We start from the raw sequence: 16653 nt of genomic DNA, 5'->3' as shown, positions 1-16653 counted from the left end.
TTGGCTGATGATGCCCTACCCCAGTTAAATTTAAAGATATCTGAGCTTCCTCTGCATCCACTTAGTTTCCGTAGCTCACAGGCCCTTGCTATATCCATGTTGCTGCTTGAACTATAGACACGAGGCACATTCAAATTAGCACAGATTTTTCAAAATCACCTGACATAATTGGATAATGTAGTATTAACTGAAAGACCTTCAACGAATGATCTTACCTGGTATCACAGCCTGATATGACGCAAGAGCAGTATACGTCAAAGATATCTGCCGAAGATATATTCACATAATTATACTGAGAACGATTGAAGATCAAAAATTCGCTCAGATAAAGCTGCTAGAACTTTAAAGATCTGGCACATTTCAGTTAGCTGAGCTATCCCAAGATCGCCTAAAATGATTGAATATTGAAATATCAACTGAAAGACCTTCAACTTATGATCTTACCTTGAATCACAGTGGTTGATGTGGCCTGGTGCACACCAGGCGTAGAAAGGAGAAAACATGCCGTGGTGGCTAGCAGAAGAGAGAAAAAGCATGAAAGGAAATTGAGCAATGCTTTTTCTCAGTGTAGGAAACTGAAATTAAAAAAAAAAAACTTTATTATATGCTAATCAATAGTCCTGATCCGAACGAGTCCGAGAAGGTATACCATTCGAAAATTGGACGGTATTTAGTCAAGATATTAAACTTTTATATTTATAACTCACAGCGTAACAACGCGTCTAACTACTCCAGTCAAACTAACATAAAATAAGAAACGACTGTGCAAACGCAAATGGCAGAAATAACGGCGCATAGAAAATAGAGCAGGCAAACGATCACAAGATAAATTCCCTCTCGGAGCACAAGCAAAACACACATACATATAACAGAAGATAACACAAACACACATGCATGTGCATGCAGAGTATGCCAATTTATGCACACATATGCATGTGTATATGCAAATTTTGGTTACTTTTCTAATAAGAACGTGATCACAAAATCGACTTTAACTTGGCTATTTAAATTAATAAAAAGTCCTCCTGTGATCTGCTATTTCTTGCTGGCGGGCAATTTGGGATTTAAAAAAATGCTCAGGGTTACGCGCATTATTTACTTCTACGTTCCAATTTTGCATTGTATATTTAGTCAGCAAGACGATATTTCCATATTTTAAACAGTCGCGCAATATATTATAATTTTGTTAAAGCATTATTTTGTCCAACCCCGTTAACGCTATCAGACGAAGCACACAACAAACTTTAAATAAACACTAGTTAGCGAGATTGTTAGTCAGCACTTTCGTCACACATAGTCTTCATGAATTAATTTGCACATCCGAACAGTCCTTTAATTTCAAGGTATTTAAATAAACTGCACATACGAAATTTTGCTTACAGAATACATTTAATTCGATGTAGTTGCCTGCGATTGTCCAAGTAATTTCAACGATCTTTAAATTGTTATTTAAATAACATGCTAAGAAAATCAGTATTTTTTTGTTATGGCTACTGCTGATTTCGACAAGTAAAATGTACTAATTTTCACATGTTAAAATTAATACCAAACTAAAAGTCCCTTTACATTGACCGCATATGTTATTTCGGTATGTTAAATATATAGACTATTGCAGTTTTATCGATTACTTTACCTTTACTTAACATAACCGCCCTGTATAATCGGCACGAACTATCGCAGAGGCATGTGTGTTTTGAGTTTCCTTTAACTTTGTTGTTGTGAATGTTTCATATAAATAAAGATGTTACGACATTGTAGCCGAATCGGAATTGAATATTTTCAATTAAATTTTAATAAATGTTCGGTCCGTCACATGGCTGGACATTCAAAGTGGGCAAATATAAAACATATAAAAGCCCAGAAGGACGGATTGCGAGCAGCCCTATTCACAAAGATTGCTAGGCAACTGCGATTGGCTGTGCAGGAAGGTAAATCCGCGGACCCTGCTGTGAACTCTCTCCTACGATCAGAAATAGATAATGCGCTGAAGAAGAATATGCCAATCGGAACAATACAGAACACAATAAAGAAATGCCAGCATAACAAGGCACAATTGAAAAAACATCGACTCGACATAAGATTCAAAAGAAATGTTTATATGATTTGTACCATTTATACTGACAACATGGCTGCCGTTAAGATGGATGCAACCGCAACGATAAAAAAGGCTGGGTGGGTTAATAATATAATTCATAATAGATGAAAAGTTTAATTAAAAACAACACTTAAGTTAAACAACTTTTCCAGTGGTTCATTTGTGGATGTGAGCCATATGTTTCAAGATTTTGGCCTTATCCAAACTCGTTACACTTCAGAGTTAGACAAAAATCAGCCCAGCTTAGAAGAAAAAGTAACTGCAGATGCCATTCAGTTTGGAGCAGAAGACGTAGAAATTGTTGATGTAACAAATGCTGCGGTAAATGTAAGTTTAATTTGGGTATTAATATATATAAAATTATGCTTAATTTAGTCTGTATTCTTAGTTTTTTTGCAGTCCTGTTATTTTGAGTGGCCTAAGCAGGACATTGGAGCAAAATGGATACAGCATTGAAAATAGCGAACATGTATTTACACCAAACGTAAGAAACTGGATTTTTTCTTTCATTTAAAAAAGAATTATGATTAAAGTGTGTTCATTATTTGTAGAGCCTTGTGGTGCTAGCTGAAGATGAACAGAAAGCATATGATGCATTTGTACAAAAACTACGGCTTGTTCCTGGCCTGGAAGACATTTATGACAACGTGGAGTAAAGTCATAGCATATTTAAATATATATATATATATATGTGTACTTGCAAATATTCTATGTTATGTCATGTGTATTTAAAGATGGGTGAGAAATATGTTATAAATTTAAAAACTATTTAAATTTATTGAGCCTACTGATAATATAACAACATTTATGCAATAAAATCTTTGTCAAATGCTCTTTTCAATATATTAGTTACGTGCTCTAATTTACAGATGATATTCATGGGCCATATTCTTTCCAGAGTTATTTGATTAAAAGACCAGCGAAATAGCTTCGGTCCATCTAAAAATTAGAAGGATTAAAATTATGTCGATTAACTTAAGACTTCGATTTTTGTTCAGACTTACGCTTTGTGAAGTCCGGCAACAATTTCTATGTGTTAAATCTAGGTATCCGTCAATGGAATATATATTCACAATGTTTAACAATTGTTTTTCAAGTTCATAAACAATATTAAAAATTGATAATTAATTTACATATAATTTTAGTCAGTAAGCATCTTGAAATAAATACAGAACTATTTTTTAAATTATATTTAATTGCTTTTAAAAACCGCAAATTTCTATTAATGGCTTATAAATTACAATTTTTCATTTTATTGGTACGCTATTTCCTTTGAAAAAATACATGCAAAACTATTATTGTTTTCGGTTAGCTGCCAAAACCAAGCTGGCAATTGTTTACAATTTAGGATTGTCAAACAGAGGGCCACGTGTAACTGTTATGTCTGCATACGGCGCAGCTTGTGTGATGTGCAACGCCTTGAATTTTTTCAATACGAGTAGGGAGTAGAACTTTTGTGCGGCCTGTTTTCTTGAATTTCGGACTGTTAGTTGCGAAAGCGTTAAATGATCGTGGTTGTTAAAGTGAACTCTGACATCAACAAAAAGTTGTGCTGCTCTTTTGTTTAACACCCGCTCCTCGAATTGCTCATCCGTTTCGTTTTCCATTTGTTCATCGGCGGTAGCATTCGGTAGGCCAACTGAAGGTGGAAAATCGTAATCATTCCAATCTGTTGAAATCTCGCACGTCTTATTGAAGTTATTGGCAGCAGATATAGATCTAGCTTCAGTGTCATTGAAAATAGAGCTGACTTGGTCAGGCGGCAAGTTTGGTATACAATCAATGTCACCGATTCCGCCATGATGTGGAGTCATTTGTCCATGCTCCAAGCCGGCAGGTGTTAAATCGCCGTGGTGGAAATCATCACCCATATCTTGATGACCGTCCCGGGGTGTTAATGGTAATTCATTGAGATTTGAAAAGTTTTCCATGTCATTGAACGATAACAGGGCTGGACTTCGCATATTCTCGAAAATTGCAGCGTCGCTTTGCGGTGCAAGGCTCTCCCGCTCTTTTGTGCTGATATCTAAAGACACGGCTGAGAGACCCAAAGATTTTTCTTGTTCGCGAATCATTTCAGGAGGCGCCAAACTTTGTGTAAGAGTATTATCTGTAGCTTGATCAGCAGTTAAATTTGCAGATACATCATTCTTACGCTTGCGTCCCTTTTTATTCACTATAATAATCGAGCTCTCGCCCTCCTGTGTGTACAGTTCCAACGCCAGGACATCCATTGGGGCAATACTTGAGAAGTCCTCCAGGGGCGTCGAATGTGAAAGTAATTGCCGGTTATAATTATTCAAAAGTACTCTAGCGGGTATAGTTCGAGATGGTAGAGCGAACAGCTTTTCAACCCCACCCGTCTCCTTCCAATACATTAACCTTTTTGTAGGTGGGGCCAGATCTAGAGTAGTAAGTATATCGGAAGTGTCTGCTAGTTGGGCTTTCATTTCCTCTCCCGAAATATTTTTAATTTCATCAATAATAAGCTTCCGCTTGCGCTTGGCCTTCGTGGTACCCTTGTAGGTAGTTGCATCAATGGGTGCAAGAGCGAATCCCTCGTCATCATTTTGTACAAGAGTTAAGTCATTTAATGCCGCATCGCCGCCAGAGGCATTGACGTCTTCATTGAAATTGTGGTCTTTTGCTGGAAAATTGTCCTCCTTGTCATCTGCAACAGAGTTGGCGCAGGACGATGCCGGCGATGGGGCGTTGTTGAAGTTGTCAATACCATCGTCATCAGAATAGTCTGGTGGATTGTTAGCTTCGTTAATTTCTGTATTTATTCCAACTGTTTGTGGCGGCTCGCCAAACAGATCATCCTCAAATAAAGTGGGCTGGCCAAAAGAATCGCCAAAGCCGTCGCCATCAAGACGATCGCTGGGCATTTCGGACTGTGTTATCGTAATATTCGGATCGTTCGATTCAACAACATTTGCCAAGACATCGTCGTCAAACAGCTGATCATTTATATTGCCCGACATGGGACCACGCATCATTTCAGGTGTATCTGCTTCAAATCCAATGTCTCCAAAGCCATCGTCCTGCAGGGAGAGCGATAAGCTGCCGTAATCTTCCCTCATTGTTATTTCATCGGCCCGGGATTGGTTGACGGAGAACTGGGCCTCAATATCAATATCGTTCAGTTCAGGCAATGCTGTGTCAAAATCGTGGAATACTTCTGGTAATGTTATGGCATTAACATTGGCTTCCCTATGGCCTTCTGGTAAGTCCACCATTCCTGGCCTAAATGCCATTTTGATTTTAACAAACGCCTCATTGCAATCTGCCAAGAGATATTTTGCCTTTCTTGAGTATATTCGCACTACACCAAGCAATAGATGTCCAGATGTACGTAGCGCCAATTTTACTTTTGGTTGTAAAATACCCTCCACAGATTTTTCTATGTTTGTTTCGAATACGTGTGCTTTTGTAATTTTTTTATCCCAATGGGCTGCTAACCAAATTCTGGCTAGCGGCCCTTTTTTGGCCAATATAATATGTTCGTAAAACATTATTTATATTATTTGTTACAATATTTTAATCGCTTTAATACACAAACAAAACAGAGATGCACAATTTGCTAAACAACATGGCGACCTAGATGCTACTCTAAATTTTCGATAGCCATATATCGATATTTTCATACAATTTAACAGTACAGAATCTGCATATTTAGTGAAAATTATGAATTATAGAGTAGAGATTTTTAAAATAAATTAATTAATAGAAAAAAATAGCGGTCAGCTAGATAAAATTATCACATATTAAAATTTATTATCGATAAGTGTCCAATGCTACCCCTAACCATACAATGCATCGTTTGGTTAGTGATGCTACTGTTAAGGCTCTGATGTTTGTTTGATAGAAATTTAATATCGATAAGTGTCCAACGCCACTGTTAAGGCTCTGATACTTGTTTGATTCAATTTCTATAACATTATTTTTCAATTCGAAAAAGAAATAAAATCCGATTTTATTAAAGAAAATAATGAGTGTTCGGTCAGTAAGTATTTATTCAAAATGTTAGCGAAATATCTAACACACAATTTTTGTTTTAGGCAAAACATTTTGGTATTTTTAAATTTCTATAGCTGGTCACACTGTGTTCACATATGTTTTGTTGGGAATATTAATATTTCTTAAACAATATATAAATATTAAAAAAACGCGACAGAAAATGGCCCTTAATGGGTTTTTGGACTTTTTTCAAAAGGGAAAGGTATGTCCAACTTCTATTTGCTGTCAATGTGAAACCAAGAGCTAGAGTATTGATCGTAAATACTTTAACAACTGCATGCATATTGACATTTGTGTTTTTACAATGAAAAATAGAACCTATGCGTAAAACATACTCATATTTATTTATTTATAGACTTTTAGGCCCAAAAAGAGGTTTACCGCTGGTACTATTCGATATTCGCTTCACAAACAGGCCCAGGCTAGTTTGCAATCTGGTATCAATTTACGGCAAGTTGTGCGATTGCCGGAAGGCGAGAATATGAATGACTGGTTAGCAGTGCACGGTGGGTACCTTCCATCATATACATATATGTATATAGTCAATTAATGTTTGATATAATTTATCGGTATATATATAGTTGTTGACTTTTTCAATCGCATCAATCTCATATATGGCACCGTATCTGAATACTGCAATGAAACAACTTGTCCAACAATGTCTGGAGGCTCCCGATATGAGTATTTATGGGCAGATGGAGATATGTAAGTAGTCGTGCAATGCGTTATTATAGTGTAAATTATTTGCGCCATCGAATTATAGGTACAAGAAACCCACTGCGCTTCCTGCACAGAAATATATTGAGCTTCTCATGGACTGGATTGAAACACAAATTAACAATGAAGCAGTATTTCCCGTTTCCACTGGTACGAACTTCTCTAACATAATATGAACCAAATAATTCAAAATTAAAAAACGTTCTAAAGAATGTATTCTTAGGGCACCCTTCTGAATTGTTTAATCGCTGGGCCCCTTTTTAAGTTTTTTGATATAACATGTTTGCTCTTGTTTATTATCAACTGATTATATGTTATCTGTATGCTTGATTTCAGATGTTCCTTTCCCCAAAACGTTTGTGTCACTCTGCCGAAAAATTTTAACAAGATTATTTCGGGTCTTTGTACATGTCTATATTCATCATTTTGATAGAATTGTAACTATTGGTGCGGTAAGTAGTCTTCATAGCCAAAAACAATATATGAGAACCAAATATTCCAAATATTAATACATATTTTGTTCGTGTTTTATTGCAGGAAGCGCACGTAAATGCTTGTTATAAGCATTTTTATTATTTTGTGCAAGAATTTGAACTGATATCTGCCAAGGAATTAGAGCCACTTCACGAAATGACTTCGAGAATTTGTAAAGACAAAGAATAATCATTTTTCAAGCATAAAGATAATTCTAGATTTTATAACTTTTAAAATCCAAGTCATAATTTTATGTTGATTTTCATATACTTTAATTTGATATATGATTGTAAGTTAGCTATAAGTCTGTGATGTCCAAAATCTCACCATTAAACCGATTCACAGTGTTTTGAAGAACAATTTATTCTTTAAATGAGTTTGCAAAAATGTAGAAGCCACTTAACTAAGGTTACAAAAGTTGTTTTTTATTGGCTGAATTGTAAAAAGTGAAGCTTGTACAGGTATAGCTGATGGTGGACGAGCATTGAAAGCTGCTTCTATTTAAACAAATATTGGTTTTGCTTGTAGAGTTCGTTCCACCCATATATGAAGGAATAAGAAATGACTAATGAGGAGCAGCACTTTAATATGAAATATTAAAATGATGGCACCAATTTTGACAACAACAATGGCGTGACATGTTAAGCTCAAGTTCTTTTCTACTTTGAAGGCGATGGTCGTTACTGTCACTCAATTTAATGTGCTCTGAGCTTTCTTGTGACTCACCTTAGCGCTTATAATCGACACGAAAAGTGAAACTTGTCCAATGTGAATCAAAACTTAAATTTGATTCTTAAATACCCAGGCGAATAATAAATAATTTGGGATATTTAAGCATATCTATCAAATGAGAAATAAACTGCAAACAACGAATATGAAACTCCACCCACATAGGCGATTGCACGGAAAATTATTAGGTGTTTTATACACTCTTAATGTGTATACAGCATAAAGCGGCTATAACCAATAACAGTAAAGTAGGGTTGAGCTAACAACCTACAACCACTTTACAAGAACAACCAGCCCGTAAAGACCAATGAGAATAAATTGAAAAGAAGTAGGCAGGGCGACACCTTGTTCTACGAGCCGTGACTACTGTTTTTAGGGGTTGTTTTGATAGTCCAAAAGAGCGAACCCCAAGGAGCGAGCAATTGGGGAACAGCTTATGCTATTACATTAAGTATTTTAATTATATAATATTATGTTTATTTAATTTAATGAAAAACTTGTATTAAGTATTATTACTATTGACTCAAATGAGGAAAGCTTTCTGTTTAGAGTGAATACATTTGCCCAATTGTAGTGTAAATATGTTGTTAATAATAACCAAAAAACCTTGGAGTTGAAAAGTTATATATGTAGGAATCAATCAGAAGGTTAATATGTGGAATTAATTGCACCATTAACTATATGTTTAAGTATGTGCCAATTGCAATACATATTTTGCATCACGGTTGTTGATTTAAGCATGTGTCTTCTCTCCGAGTGATGTATCTTTCTCATAAAAAAGCAATGTGATTGCATGAAGCTGAGCTGAATGGCATGCGCAGCAGACAAGAGCGGCATAGAATTTTTCTGAAATGAGCACAGACTCATCTCTGTGTTAGTTTTTATTTGGTTTGGAAAAGGACCTGTAATGCTATTGGCGTTTCATGCTAAGTAGTCGACCGTTTTATTTTGTAAGAGCAACTATGTATCGGAGTAACAGTGCTGTGAAGTTTTCAATATTAAAGAATCCATAATATCGCCTAAATCGGTTTGCTTGCAAAAATGGAGCAATTAGCACAGTTTGTAAACAAATCGTTTGAATTTAATTTAACTCATAATCGGGTTAATCATTTGTTTAACTCAATGACAAGTGCTCGTGTTCATAAACTAGCCGACGCAACAACAAAGTCTATATTGGTCAATACAAATAGATTGGGAAGAATTTCCGTCGATAATTGCACCAATGAGGACGAATCCATGGATATTGATATAACCGATGTTTCTGTTGCGGAAGAAAGCAGCTCTGAAGATAAATCGATCCTACCAAAACCGATATCATTAGTTAAACTTCGTTCGCTACAGCAGCAATCAATTTCAACTATCTCCAATAATGAACATTTATGTAAGACTGATCCTGCTCCTAAGCCCAAAAACTGGCTAATTTCTGATCTATTGGTGTCCGACGCACATTCGGAAGGTAACAAAACATAAGTTAATTTACTCATTAACGCAAACACTCCAATTAACAAGTTTATAGTGTGTGTCTGAAGATATGTTCGATAAAAAAGAGGTGTGTGAATAAAGAATATTGCGTAAAGTAAGACAGCTACATTGGAGATACCTTCGAGTTCTCTCATAACTTTGAAGTGTATGCATGCTAATTTATAGATAGATTATGTTCATCATTTTTCGTGAGTAAATACACGTATTGTAAGGGCAATAGGTTCTTATAAAGATTTAAATTCATCGAGCAGCTGATTGAAAGGCGAAAATCAGAATCTTAGGGATAAATGATCATTCAACACATATATTCATTTAGTAGTAGAATGTATGAATGTAATTACAAAAGTATTGTGAGTTTCTCGGGCCTGGAGACGGCCTATATATTCCTACACTGCAACATTCTAAGCTGTTTTCTTATTTTCTTGTAATGTCTTTTCGGCTTTCGTAATTTCAGGTGATAAATGTGAAAAGCCCACTGCTGGTTCCGATGATACCAACACCTGTGTATTAAAACCAGTTAACAGTAATCCGAAAAGCAATGGCGACCTGAGATCAACATGCCAAGAGCCAGATTGTAAAACCAGTAGCAGGAGCATAACGGATATGAAAGTTTATGATATCGAAACTTCGCTAAGTAAATATAAACAATTATTTTGAACGATATAGGCGCATGCAATACAAACTAAAAGATCTTCGATTGTAGACCCAAAGCAGTGATTTTAAGCTGTGTCTATAAGATAAAGATTTTTGCAGTTTGTCGGGGCAGGAATGTGACCACAATATGTTGGGCTTGATCATCAGAGGGGATCAGAGCGGGCCTTCTTTCCAATTTCGGGCAGTTTATCTATTTTTCGTGGTTTGCCCGCCCCTATTGGGGGCTAGTTTTTTCTTCAGATCTTCAGAGGATTTCATCAAAAGTCAGCAGCCGAGCTGATCTATATATTCGTCCGTCTGTTTGTTTAATCATACTCTGCGCAGAAAACGGAAAATATTTTGATTTGTAATTGTCCGCCTTGCTGTGTGCCTTTTAGTATTATAGCAATTTTTTGACGATATTGAAGCTATTCCACCCAGTGACTCCAAAATTTATCCGCCAAACACAATTACGAAAAATTGTTTTCGACCTAATTAGAGATCAAACAATAAATTCGGAATGTATATACATATATAAAGAAGCATACAGAAAATCACACATACATACACATATACACGGCGCTCATGGAGATTTTTGGATCGTTGCCCTTACAACTGTGAGATACCTACCTTATATTTTTCTCAATATGTCAGTGTGGGCAAATGCAAAACATTTTGAACCGAACTTTAGAGGAGCTAACCATAGGTTTTATTTAAGAATAGGTCACTTTGAAAATTCCAAAATGGGCGTAGCAATATAATTTTACGATATCACAAATTTCAATAAGATTAAACAAATTGCGTTCATACGGGCGGGCGGAAAGTAAGACGGACGTTGCACAAAACCAATATATTTTTTTAACATCTGTGAACGAGTATCATTTCAGAGTACCGATGAGAACGTCGGCACTTTACGTTGATTCCTAAGATTCCAATATAAACTAAACATTTTTCTTTATGATTTATTATAAAAACTTTACAGAAATGAAAACTTCTGCAACAATTACAATAAACCTAAACGAAAGTTCAAATGATAGTAATTCTCCAGAAATATCATTGCACAAGGTGGTCCCTTCTGAAAAATCTTTATCTCCGGAACCACAAACAACAATAGGGGAAAATGTAGCACGATTAGAACCTTCAGGACTTAGTAGTAAACAGCGACGATCACGAACCAACTTTACGCTTGAGCAGCTCAACGAACTAGAAAGACTTTTCGAAGAGACCCACTACCCAGATGCCTTTATGCGAGAGGAACTAAGCCAGCGATTGGGACTCAGTGAAGCACGAGTGCAGGTGAATATTTACATACTAAAAAAAACTATCATAACTTCAATCAAATTACGGAGTGGTAAGTAGATAAAGTAACAAATCAAACAGTTAGATCGATATAAGAGCACAAATCAAAATTCAATTTGTATTAATTATAATAGTAGCTGGGGACAGTCAAGATTTACTTTTGCCGATTTTAAGTGAAGTCCTGCAACAAATTTGGCTTTCCAACCACCAGCTTACCAAGAGATATGGGGTGTTAAGTGGTTTACGCCGCCCTTCGTTACAATTATGCCCAAGTAAGAAAGTTGTAGAAACAACAGGGGGCCGATTACAACTTAAATGCTCAATCAGGGCGACTCTTAATGGACCGCTCTGTGGTAATGTATGAACAACGTACTGGTTCTTACAAGTGCAATAAATTACAATTCCCTTACACATACATACTTACAATAAATTTATTCTAACTAATGGATATGAGCAATGCTAACACTTAGTTCTATAAACTTTGGATATGGCTTGTCAAATGTCATGTGGCTATCGTTGTTGGGATAATGGTTCCTAAGATTATTATCATCTCAGATGGTAAAAAAGACCGTCGGTTTATCAGCTTAAATACGTTTTTTTTAGTCGCGTTTTCTGTCTTTGCTACTTTAAGTGATCCCTGGGGGTATTAAGCAATATTATCTCTAAACTCTTAGACAACAGAAAGTAATCGCTTTTCAACTATCTACGCCGATGTAAATTCGGATCAACACATTCTTATAATTAGCAATTGAAATAAGTATGAAGTTTTTTTAAAAGGCTACCCTTTCTTTTAAATATTTTTAGGTTTGGTTTCAAAACAGAAGAGCCAAATGTCGAAAACATGAAAATCAAATGCATAAAGGTAAGTAAACGAGTTGATTATCGTGTTCTATTGTTTAAGAAATTATCTTGAAGAAATTCGAATATGTTTTGGGAAATCTAAGGTTGTATATTATACCTTTTTAATCAAAAATATTGCATTGTTATATTATCACGACTGAAAATTTGTGTAAGTTTAAAAGTTATTCAAGTTTTTCAGGAAAAAGTCCCTGCCAATATAAACAATATATTTTTGTATAATTTATGTTGGGAAAAACTTGAATAACTTTTAAGCTTACCCGAATTTAAAAATGACCAGTTATTCCTAAAAAAATCATTGAAAATATGGCTCGAGGTCTTTAGCCGTCGCTAAAATTTGCTTTTGACAAATTCGCACTCAGCGTGGCTTCGAAGGCAGCGAATTGCTCTTTTATAATGTAAACGCCAATGGGTAACGATTCAGAAACATTGTATGATGTTAAAATTAAAATTATCGCTGTTTTGAAATTCGCATCTGCCGTGATTTTCCCGTGAATTCCCCTTCGGATATACTGTGTGCAGCGTGACAGCGACACAAATCATTGCCAACTTAATCAAATTAAATATTCCAGCCGTAAAAGTGGAAAATAAAAATGTTATCGGCGAAGCTGGGGCGTTGATGAATGAACACGAAGCAATCAGAGTAGAGGATGGTTGGGTGAGATCTTGATGTATTAATGATGATACATTTAAATAAACTGTGAAACCATGACATATTGTGTTAAACAGTTGGTTAAATACAGACGCCAGAGACATTAGGACAACTGTGGCATTACAGTTAAGCTGTAAACTTTCAACATTTACTTAACTAATTGCCATGTTCTTTTAAATTTACATAAATTAAAATAATCTCCATGTTGTATATAGCGACAGAAGGATTGTGGCTTAGGATGGCATTAGCAAGGGTGCAAATGAAATTAAAGAAAAAGGAATAGTACAGATGAAATTGAAATAACAATTTCAACAATTTTCAATCTCGGAGAGTGGGCTCTTAAAGTCCTTACTTCTTGGTATATATATAAGTAGTATATATATATATTATATTTATGCATTTGTGAATATGTAATTAATGATTGCTGTAACATCGATGTGGCCTTGTTCTCTCTCCACTTACCTCCCCTTTGCACCCAGCTGGCTTTGTTGCACGAATTTGTTAAATATGACTTTATGACTTGATTACATAGCACGACGGGGACTCAGTTGTGTGTTGTCATGCCACAGACACAATTTATTTGTACATGTGCATACGTATAACGAGCGGGTATTGCCCGGCCTTGCCCGTGGCAAGTTTGGTGCTCTACATTTTAGATTTAACTTTTTCACCCAGTTCCCTGGCGTGAAAATACTAATCTGTTTGAAAATATATTTAGGGTCTATCGTTTTAAGAACCAAACGTTGGAATTTTTAATGCTAAAGCGGTGGATTTCGCGAAAAACATCAAATAAATTATCACAAAGATCTTTGAAAATGAGTTTGAGGCCGATACGGTGGTAAAAAAAAAATAGCTAATTTTCCGCTTAATTTCCACAGTTGTGGGCGGAATTACCGAAATCGTTGAAGCACATTAAGTTCCTATAAGTTTGAGGGCTTTGAAGATAAGTTTCAAGCAATTTTGACAAAACTGAACACTTCGTCACAAAAATCATGGAATCGCATTTTTCAGAGAAGAAGCTCGTATTCTGCAAAAAGTGTGAAACACGCCCCCAATGAGTTTTCTTAAAAATGCTTGGAAGTTAATTTGAATACGAAGTGCTCCTATATCTTTGATCTCTATTTATACCCTATAATGAATTTTCTGAGAAGTGAGACACCTCATAAATCAAATTTAGCAAAGATCTTTGAAAATTACGGCAAACAAAAAAGCTTCATACAACCCTTTCCGCGATTTTTCCACAACAGCGGGTGGAATTTCACAAGACCCCGTCTAAGCGTTCTTAGAAAAAACTTCAGCTTCTGGGTTTTGATCATTATTCAGTTAGTCAAATAGTTAGGACGAATAGGTTTATATATGTAGAAAAAGGGTATAGTAAATTGCACTACTTTGGCTTTGCTGTATACTACGTTTATATTCTATTTGATTTATGTATCATATTTGATAACTATGTTTTTCCAACAACAAGAAAGGTTCTTATGTCGAATCGATAAAGAAATTGTGTTATGTTGTGCCATATTTCAATGATTCAATAACCGAGGTTAACTAAAGTACATATGGCTGTACATACATAAATTGTTGAATAAAATGTTCTTAGGGGGCAGAAAACAGTCTATGGCCGCAGCAGCAAAAACAAAGTAATCAAATTAAAATTCGAATAAAAAAAGAAAAAACCACCTTTTTCATACAGAGTAAGGTATCGTTTTATGGGCTTATATCAATTCTCAGACTTTTTATCGCCACGAAAATAAAATAGCCCTAAAAGCAAAACACTGCATAAATGACGAAGCTAACCTGGTCTTGGCCTTGTGGTCCCTTGAGTGTCATTTTGATATGTGTCCGTCTGGCCTTGGTCCAGAGATGGGGGTGCACCAGCAAATTGCGGCAGTAAGAGCGAGAGTATCAAGCCCTCAACTCGAGGGTGTTTTCATGGCAATAAATTAGAAAATGAATTCAATTACTTGTCACGAGTTTTTGTACCGATTTGCCAAATTGGGATGTTCATTTGTATTTATGTACTTGCATTTAGGTGTGTGCCTATGTAAATTATTTACACATAGAATCATACTTTCTCAAGAGTAAGTTCTACTATTAGTTAAGGGCAGTTCTGGATAAGATGGCTTATGCTTAAATAAATGATACAAAAAGGTTGTGCTGAGTATTTAAGACCCCGAAGACACGTAACACATTCGCTATAGCTATCAGATCTTAACTTGACCTTTATAAACGATAAGAGCATATGTGTGTACTGTGTACTGTGTACTAAACATGCAAATGGATAATTTCTGAGAGCGAAGCGTTCATACAGACGGACATGACTAGATCGATATGTACCTGATACATATTTTTGTACAAAAACATCATACGCTTATCCAATTGGATTGTAGGGTTAAAAAGATGAGTACATGATAAATTAAATGTTTTGATAAGAGTGCATATTTATGGAAATTAAAAGTTTTACGTACTTTGGTATGTACTTCATTCTTTGTTTGATTCATGCAAAATATGTTGAATATTGCAGGTATATTACTAAGTAGCCGAAGCCCGCCGGTGTCAACGCCTCTCGAACCTTGCCGAGTGGCGCCTTATGTAAACTTGGCTACAATCCGCAATACAAATACGTCTATTATGCCATCAACTAACGCTTTAAGCTCTGTGCAGCATCAATCCGGGAAAAGCGCCGTCAGCATTGTAAATAATCGGGCTCCCTCGCCAGCGGCTGTTGTGACAGCCGCAGCTGAGCACTTTTCAGGCAGCGTTGCAGCAGCAGCAGCATTTTCCGCCTTCGATCCAGCAATTTTATCTGCTGCTGCACACCAGGTAGATGCATAAAGCATAATTTGTGAATTGGGTTACTTATGTACTTTGGTTGTTTCAGTATGCGGCGGCAATAAGTAATAGAAGCAGACCCACTGGACTTTTCGCATTGCCGCAGTATCCGCTTCATTTGGCCGCGTTTGCCGCCGCGCACAAGAATTCCAGCATAGCGGATTTACGAATGAAAGCTAAGAAACACTCCGAGTCGTTGGGCCTTGAAGCAGATATAGTTATTTAGTACATACTTTACGAACTAAATTAGAGTAAGACTAGTCTAGAGTTGTCTATTTTAAGCAATCTACTATTTTATTGATATTGAAACAATTACAATAATTACATTTACCATACTATTACCAGATGTTTACTATCGATTTGTTTCAATAAATAAATATTAGTTGTCTTGTTTTTTAAGTTTTGCTTAAGTTTTTGTATGTATGCAGTTTTTCAATTCGGTGTGACAAAACATATTTCATAATTAGACTATTTCATAATTCAGACTGTCTAGAGTCTGGAGCCAAATCAAAAAAAAAATGCCACGAAAATACACACATTTTAGTAGAAGAAAAATACCAAAACGACAGTTATATGAACTCGCTATCGATAACAGAAAGTCTAAAACAGTCTTCTGTTATGTTAAAAATTCTACGATGAGGAGCACTCTGTTAACATTAAACGAGATTGACAAGAAACAAAATTAAGTTTCAATTATTAATCAATTTTGCGCATCGTAAATATGGCAGGATTACATATTGTAAGCTCAAAAGAAACAAATGGATAAATTGTTGCGCAAGTTCAAAAATTAAATATTAATCATACAAAATCAAATCATAAGTTACACAGAGACGTAACAATTATAATCATTATAAATTAATGATAT

The 16653-nt window shown here is 35.7% G+C and overlaps 4 protein-coding genes across 5 annotated transcripts; 3 read left to right on the top strand and 1 right to left on the bottom strand.

The window, feature by feature from the left end:
* The first annotated feature begins 1681 nt into the window (after positions 1-1681).
* LOC115758510 (probable transcriptional regulatory protein Cagg_2594) lies at positions 1682-2913 on the top strand. 2 transcript variants are annotated; one of them, XM_030699201.1, is made up of 4 exons: positions 1682-2172; positions 2248-2422; positions 2484-2579; positions 2647-2913. In XM_030699201.1, exons 1-4 carry the CDS (start codon positions 1742-1744, stop codon positions 2749-2751), a joined length of 807 nt encoding a protein of 268 aa, XP_030555061.1. In that variant the 5' UTR covers positions 1682-1741; the 3' UTR covers positions 2752-2913. The 2 variants fall into 2 exon arrangements, with proteins under 2 accessions (XP_030555061.1, XP_030555062.1); XM_030699202.1 differs by having other exon boundaries at positions 2093-2172; positions 2231-2422.
* A 455-nt stretch (positions 2914-3368) lies between these two features.
* On the bottom strand, positions 3369-5671 carry LOC115758508 (double-strand-break repair protein rad21 homolog). Its single transcript, XM_030699198.1, has one exon. It carries the CDS (start codon positions 5608-5610, stop codon positions 3433-3435), a length of 2178 nt encoding a protein of 725 aa, XP_030555058.1. The 5' UTR covers positions 5611-5671; the 3' UTR covers positions 3369-3432.
* Positions 5672-6208: 537 nt separating this feature from the next.
* LOC115758511 (MOB kinase activator-like 3) lies at positions 6209-7651 on the top strand. The gene is made up of 6 exons (XM_030699203.1): positions 6209-6317; positions 6471-6621; positions 6697-6820; positions 6879-6982; positions 7169-7284; positions 7370-7651. The coding sequence occupies exons 1-6, from the start codon at positions 6276-6278 to the stop codon at positions 7493-7495; spliced, it is 663 nt and encodes a 220-aa protein (XP_030555063.1). The 5' UTR covers positions 6209-6275; the 3' UTR covers positions 7496-7651.
* Positions 7652-9076: 1425 nt separating this feature from the next.
* On the top strand, positions 9077-16057 carry LOC115758509 (short stature homeobox protein 2). The gene is made up of 5 exons (XM_030699200.1): positions 9077-9491; positions 11133-11446; positions 12254-12311; positions 15481-15779; positions 15838-16057. Exons 1-5 carry the CDS (start codon positions 9077-9079, stop codon positions 16012-16014), a joined length of 1263 nt encoding a protein of 420 aa, XP_030555060.1. The 3' UTR covers positions 16015-16057.
* Positions 16058-16653: the final 596 nt, after the last annotated feature.

The sequence above is a fragment of the Drosophila novamexicana genome, unplaced genomic scaffold (assembly GCF_003285875.2).
Source record: "Drosophila novamexicana strain 15010-1031.04,08,12 unplaced genomic scaffold, DnovRS2.1 tig00000193-arrow-pilon, whole genome shotgun sequence".
NCBI lineage: Eukaryota > Metazoa > Arthropoda > Insecta > Diptera > Drosophilidae > Drosophila > Drosophila novamexicana.
The sequence above is the reverse complement of the archived record's forward strand: the minus strand, read 5'-3'. Positions and strand labels throughout refer to the sequence as shown.

What these genes read in the sequence shown, in the direction of transcription:
- LOC115758510 (XM_030699201.1), top strand. Translation starts at nt 1,742, where the DNA reads ATGTTACGACATTGTAGCCGAATCGGAATTGAATATTTTCAATTAAAT. An exon ending in GCAACGATAAAAAAGGCTGG is followed by an intron (nt 2,173 to 2,247) that starts GTGGGTTAATAA and finishes CAACTTTTCCAG; the next exon opens with TGGTTCATTTGTGGATGTGA. An exon ending in TAACAAATGCTGCGGTAAAT is followed by an intron (nt 2,423 to 2,483) that starts GTAAGTTTAATT and finishes CTGTATTCTTAG; the next exon opens with TTTTTTTGCAGTCCTGTTAT.
- LOC115758508 (XM_030699198.1), bottom strand. Translation starts at nt 5,610, where the DNA reads ATGTTTTACGAACATATTATATTGGCCAAAAAAGGGCCGCTAGCCAGA.
- LOC115758511 (XM_030699203.1), top strand. Translation starts at nt 6,276, where the DNA reads ATGGCCCTTAATGGGTTTTTGGACTTTTTTCAAAAGGGAAAG. An exon ending in ACTTTTTTCAAAAGGGAAAG is followed by an intron (nt 6,318 to 6,470) that starts GTATGTCCAACT and finishes ATTTATTTATAG; the next exon opens with ACTTTTAGGCCCAAAAAGAG. An exon ending in AGTATTTCCCGTTTCCACTG is followed by an intron (nt 6,983 to 7,168) that starts GTACGAACTTCT and finishes GCTTGATTTCAG; the next exon opens with ATGTTCCTTTCCCCAAAACG.
- LOC115758509 (XM_030699200.1), top strand. Translation starts at nt 9,077, where the DNA reads ATGGAGCAATTAGCACAGTTTGTAAACAAATCGTTTGAATTTAATTTA. An exon ending in GTCCGACGCACATTCGGAAG is followed by an intron (nt 9,492 to 11,132) that starts GTAACAAAACAT and finishes AAAACTTTACAG; the next exon opens with AAATGAAAACTTCTGCAACA. An exon ending in TATCTGCTGCTGCACACCAG is followed by an intron (nt 15,780 to 15,837) that starts GTAGATGCATAA and finishes TGGTTGTTTCAG; the next exon opens with TATGCGGCGGCAATAAGTAA.